Consider the following 6,203-nt stretch of genomic DNA (forward strand, 5'->3'; position numbering starts at 1 on the left):
AAATCTGAAACTACTCAAGCACGCAGCTGTAAGTCACTGTCTTATTATGCATTGTAACAAGATAAAATAAGATAAATAAAGATACTAAAGTTCTATCTTATCTTATCTTGTCTTATCTTAGCTACAATGCTGTCTGTAATGATAACTCTTAAGTTTGATCAAGATCAGATATCACAAACCAGAGTGCAGAGCAACATAATCTCTTTAAAAGTTTTTTTAAATTTCATTTGAGTGGCTGTAAGACACATTACACTGTATTCTCGGACAAAGTAAATTAGGTCATTAATTGTTGTTGTTGTTGTTGTTTAGTGTGTTCTAAACTCACACGTCAAATTAATTCAATCCTTATAAAAACATTCAATGACTTTATGCTTGACATAATGTAATAAATATACAGCACACCAGGAAGAGAATCAGTTTGGTGTTTCCATTTCACAAATGAAACTATAATTTGTGAAGTATAAAATATATATGTTAATAAATTAAAACAGAATTGCATTTTTTTTTACTTTTATAACTTGTTGTTGCAGCATCTACGTTAAGGTTAAAAGTAATAATACTTAACATATCATTCATGGTATTATTTTGTCACTTCATCAGTCCTGTGCAACAAGAGGCCCTGACTCCGCCTCAAACCGGGGCTGGGCCGGTGGGATTGGCGCATGCGCAGTCTGTTTTATTTAGTGTATACCTCCTTGGCCTTTCTTCACTGTGAGGAAAGTTTTGCCTTTTCGTAAACCATATTACAGATTTTTGTTTATTGAGCCTTAACTCGAATCTCAACGATGTTCGAGCAGACGATCAAGAACTTTAACATCAACCTCAACGCCCTGAATGAGAGGAGTACTTTCTCCAGTGGCGATCTAATCACAGGAAACATCTCCTTCCAGCTCACAAAGGAGACGACTGTCACTTCGATAACGATGGCAATGAAAGGAAAGGCGAACGTCCACTGGTCCACTGGTTCAGGAGGGAAACGACGCAACCGGAGACACTACTCGGCAAATCTGGATTTCTTTAAATTAAAAAGCGTCATCGTGCCTGAAAACAGCGGTATGACCTCACTGACACAATCTGGACACAATCAGTCATTGTTGAGCAAAGTCACTCGGTCTGTGTTCCTCTTGCAGTTACTGGTGGTGGGACAAAACTTCAGCCTGGCACGCATGTGTATCCGTTTACATGCCAGCTCCCACAGGGGTATGTATGTCTGAGTCTTCTACGGGAAGCCATTTGGGCCAAACCTACATACTTCTCTTGCACATACATACATACTTCACTTGCACACAAATAGTGGCCTCCAAAGTGAGTGTAGTGAAAGTGTGATGTGGCAGAAAATAGAAATAGAAGTGACTCCACATTGTACTCGAGTACAGTATTTGAGTAAACGTACTTAGTTACATTCCAACACTGCCTCTCAGAAGCCGATGTTCTCACCCCACTTCAAGACTCACTATGGTGTTGGTTGAGTGGTTGACAAGCTGTGGTCCAGGAGCACCCAGGGGTCCTAATAATTTATTCTAACTATTATTTGGGATTGACCGATGTGATTCCAGTTGTTAGTGATCAAGGAGACAGAACCATGTTTGGAACCAATATACATCTGCTGTAGTCTCAAAATTTAGATCAACCAGTGATGGAAAGTAACTAAATGCAACTTACTCAAGTACTGTAATTAAGTACAATCTCTAGGTAGTTACTTATGTATTTTATGTATATATTGTATGTGGTCGAGGCAGATGGCCGCCCACCATTGAGTCCGGTTGTGCTCCGATGTTTCTGCCTGTTAAAAGGCAGTTATTTCTCGCCACTGTCACCAAGTGCTTGCTCATGGGGGAAATGTTGGGTCTGTAAATAAATGAATTAAGGACTATGGTGTAGACCTACTCAATTTGGAAAGTGTCATGAGATGACTTTTGTTGTGAATTGGCACTACTGATTGTATTCTATGTATGTATAGTGTGTAATGTATTCCATTTATCTGATGACTTTAGTTACTAGGTGTTGCAGATTCAGGTTATTCAGTCTTGATAGGCTATCACTTCTGACGTGTAACCAATCCGATATTGTTGTAGGCGGAACATTGAGTGAGACCACAGAGTGGTGACTACAGACACACGGGATGCTGCAACAGAGGCAGAGTAGCACATTTTTAAGTCTTTATTTTGTCGGCAATTGGACAAAGAAAATACCAATAATGATAATAAAATGCAGAATAATCCAAATAATCAACCAGGTTGATAGCCGGTCTATCCTTAACTATAATTCCATCAATAAGTAACATGATGAAGGAATGTGTCACTATTTTGGTCAATGGTTTCATATACTTTCTATAAGAAAACCTCTAAAAACGTAATTCCAGACTAAATCTTATCAAATGTTTTTTTTTCTTTCTGTTAAAAGTTTCTGCTTCAGTTTCATCCATATACACTGTATTGTTTTTGTTTTTAACTTGGGAGCCCAGGAAGACTAGAGGCACATGCATGTGCTTCTAATGAGGATTTAAATAAATACATTTCCGTCAGTTTTGGGGTCCTTGATGTGAAAAAGGTCGATGACCTTTGCACTGCAGGCCTTCTGAAATCTGGTCACACTGTAACATTAGCTCGGGATATTGTGTCAGGGATCTGTTATTGAACAGAACATCAGCTCCGGAGGCAAAAAGGCAACAGGATTATTATCACACAGTGTATAACTTCAGTTTGTTAGTTGCTTCTTATTCCTTACTCTGCCCTATTTTGATGAATTAAAGCAAGGGGTGCCTGTGCTTTATGGGAAAATGAAAATTGTTATTCAAAAGGGATTATTCCCAGTAATTGTGAATCATATGTCCCAGTGCCTGTTAAAATGATGGCAATATGATGTTTTTACCATATTGTTCAGCCCTAATTGTAAGCGATGTCTGTGTGGTTTAGTGTTGCCAAAATCCCATCACAGCTGTGTGTAAAACATTTTTCTTCAACACACAGTAGATACAAACCACCAAAGGGCAAATCTGGTATATTGAGTAATGCACAGCTTTCTATTAATCTGTAAGAAGCCAAGCAAAAGTTCTGACTGGTCATTTGTACGATATGTTCTCCCTCTCTCCACTCCAGAGAAAATCTCATAACTAAGAGGAAACTGCTGGCAGGTCTGTTTCCTTCTTAAATAGAGCAAGTACAAAAAGATATGTGGTCAAGTTAACTTGTGCCAGGAGTTTTTATTTGCCTTGTGCTGTCAGTTTTTAATGGGTCTTTATGGGTGTATTGTGTACCATTAATCTGTCAAAGGGCAGTTATTAAAGTATTGATAAACATTGTGTTTATAATGCCACGGTGAAGCTTATTCCACGAGTAGTCCTGAAAGAACTGATCGGCATCTGGAAGAAATTTGACATTTGGGTTTGAAATGTCATCTCATGTTTTCATTAAGTTCTCTTCAGTTGTGGTTTATATGAAGTGATGCACAGAGGGTGTAAGAATAAAGTATTCAGTGCCATCTAGTAGTTAAATGATCACAGGGTCAGTTCTTCCAAAGTGGAGAAAGACATGAGAGTGAAACCAGGACATGCCAACAGCTTCTTTGGTGTATTGATGTGCACAGATTACCATTCCCTTTAGAAAAAGACTGATTTCTAAACTGAGGTACATTACTATTGTTTTCTTCTACCATGTTATGCCTTAACATGGTTTTCTCTAACATCTGAGCTTGTTTTCTGCACCAAGATGTTTGTCTTGTCTCCAGCTTGAAAAATATATATTTTGTAACAATGCAGTGACTTCCCATCTTCCTTCCGTGGGGTTCATGGACAAATAGCATACACCTTGACAGTCGGCATCAACAGACCCTGGCATCTGTCCAAGGACTTCACGACAGAGTTAAACTTCATGAACCGCATTGATATCAACCAGCCAGAGCTGTCGGTAAGTGATTTGTAAATGTTTGCTGCTATGTGATGATGTAGAGAGGAGGGAGGGGATTGCTAACTGCAAAACAGACAGGAAGTTCACTAAAATGACGCTTTCAGCAGCTTTAAAGATTCATCAGATGCATTTATGTCCATCCCCTGCTTGTTCTCCACCACTGTTGCTGTGTTGTTTTTCTGCAGGCTCCTCTCTCAGGCAGCAACACTATGACAGTGTGCTGCCTGTGGTGTGCCTCGGGTCCCATCACTTTTACAGCCAGTTCAGAGAAAAAAGCCTTCATCCCTGGTATTGTATCCATCCATCCATCCATCATCCATCCATCCATTTAAAAATCATGATAGTGATGCTTGAAAATTGTGCATTTTGTGTCTGTTCTTCCCTCAGGTGAAACTGCAAAAATAATTTGCGACTTCAGCAATGCTTCATCTCGAGAGGCTACCCCAAAGTTAAAACTGAAGCAGAAACAGGGTTTCTACACCCACAACAGGGTCAGCCAGAGGATTTATTTCAAAACCTTGAGTTCCTCGACTGGACAGCCCATCAGAGCTTACACCACTGACGTGCACACTGAGTTCATGCTCACTATACCCTCGACTGCATCGTTGACCATCTCTAACTGCAACATCCTGGAGGTTGAATACTTTATTGAGGTTAGTACCAACAACAGACTGATGGTCTGAAGGTGCAGAACTTTAAGATGCTGGAAGAAATCCTTCATTCAGAGAGCTTTAATGTACTACTTTAAATACCTCTAAACAACCTGAAGTAATAATACTGTATGTGTTTTGATTTTCAGTGGATCAGAATTTGATTATATTCTGGTTCTTTAATACAGCCTCATGATGAATCTCACGTCTGTGTCTTGTGTCTCCTATAGGTGAGCCTTAAAGTGTCGTCTTCCTTTGACCTCACAGTGATGATTCCCATCATCCTGTGCGATACCCCTGTAAACCCTCGTCCCCCACAATATTCATGAGTAAATGTGCGCATATGGTGAATTGTTTCAAAGGCATTCAATATTACATAAAGGGAGGAATGCTTTTCTGTTGGGCTACACACTGTAATATCTCAGACTGGACGTTTTATTTCTCAGGGTTTTATTATCAGACTGAGCCTCAAATGTGTGAAGCTCAACACACAGTTTGTGTTGAAACTTTAGTTTTGTGATTTTTTAGAACATGTCTCTTCTTCTCTTTTACTCATTTTGATATTAATGAGCTGCTTTTATTGTCTTGCAACATTCAAATGATATTTCTGTTTATGTTATTGTTCACTAATTGATGTATTGCATGTCTCAATGTGTGATAGTAACTACTACTGGCCTTACAGTATTATATCATTGAACCACAACAAACACAAACACTACAAAATACAATAACAGTGTAAATTGATTTAATGTTTACTGTTTCATAGAAAGTAACTGAACATTCTGTTAAACACTCCATGTTTTACTTCTTGACAGCTGTGTGTTCACAGGACTTATTTGAAATTGTTGTCAGTGTTGGTTCTCAAACTATATAAAGTGTCATATCAGGTTTAAAAGTATATACACCATAGTGCTTTTGTTATACAGCAACTGACTATTCAGTATGTGAAATATAAGCCAAAGACACAAAGCTTGCTTTGATGAAAGAGTTACAGCATTTAAGTGCCTTTATTCAGTTAGGGCGAGTGTGTATTTTCTCCATTCACTGTGGATTATTGTAGACTTCTAGCAGAAATCTGTTCCATGTCATTGTATGACTGATTAGACTGAAGGAGGGAAAAGATATGTTGCTGTTTGAATGTTGTTGCTACTTAAAAATACCAAAGATAATATCGATGTGTATTTCCAATGTCGATTGTTACCATTCAGATAATATTCTCCTGTTCCTTAAATGGAAAATATGTTAAATGTTATTATATTTGTAAATTTTTATATAGTGTAAATATATCATTATATAAAGTATATGTTTGGTATTGTTCTTATTTTCTTCCTCTCGACTACCACAATGTCTTTTAACTGTGTATATTACTCTGTAATCTGACTAAATTAATAGTTTGGGCGCACTAATGGTGAATGTAATCTATATGATGATGATGATGATGACAAAGACCTACCGTGCAATCAGCTGAATTTCTGGCTGAACTGATTTAACACAATGCACCAAATTGTATCAAACGTTTTGCTCCCTTCAACAGAGAAAATGCAGCAAGTACTGTATTAACTTAATTCACTTATTTTGCTTTATAATGTGCGGCTGTGGCTCAGGGGTAGCGCCAGCGTCTTGTTCGCTGGTTCGATTCCCCTGGTCT

At 38.3% G+C, this 6,203-nt stretch overlaps 1 protein-coding gene across 1 annotated transcript; it reads left to right on the forward strand.

Moving 5' to 3' along the window:
• Positions 1-696: 696 nt before the first annotated feature.
• Positions 697-5,856, forward strand: LOC311260826 (arrestin domain-containing protein 3-like). Its single transcript, XM_084359064.1, has 6 exons — positions 697-1,053; positions 1,131-1,200; positions 3,758-3,905; positions 4,091-4,193; positions 4,293-4,558; positions 4,786-5,856. The coding sequence occupies exons 1-6, from the start codon at positions 786-788 to the stop codon at positions 4,882-4,884; spliced, it is 954 nt and encodes a 317-aa protein (XP_084215190.1). The 5' UTR covers positions 697-785; the 3' UTR covers positions 4,885-5,856.
• The last annotated feature ends 347 nt before the right edge of the window (positions 5,857-6,203 follow it).

The sequence above is a fragment of the Pagrus pagrus genome (assembly GCF_965226575.1).
Source record: "Pagrus pagrus genome assembly, chromosome: 8".
NCBI classification, from domain to species: domain Eukaryota; kingdom Metazoa; phylum Chordata; class Actinopteri; order Spariformes; family Sparidae; genus Pagrus; species Pagrus pagrus.

Bases quoted from the DNA above. Each gene is read 5' to 3' on its own strand.
- LOC311260826 (XM_084359064.1), top strand. From the start codon at position 786: ATGTTCGAGCAGACGATCAAGAACTTTAACATCAACCTCAACGCCCTG. The intron at 1,054-1,130 runs GTATGACCTCAC...TTCCTCTTGCAG, and splicing joins CATCGTGCCTGAAAACAGCG to TTACTGGTGGTGGGACAAAA. The intron at 4,559-4,785 runs GTTAGTACCAAC...TGTCTCCTATAG, and splicing joins AGGTTGAATACTTTATTGAG to GTGAGCCTTAAAGTGTCGTC.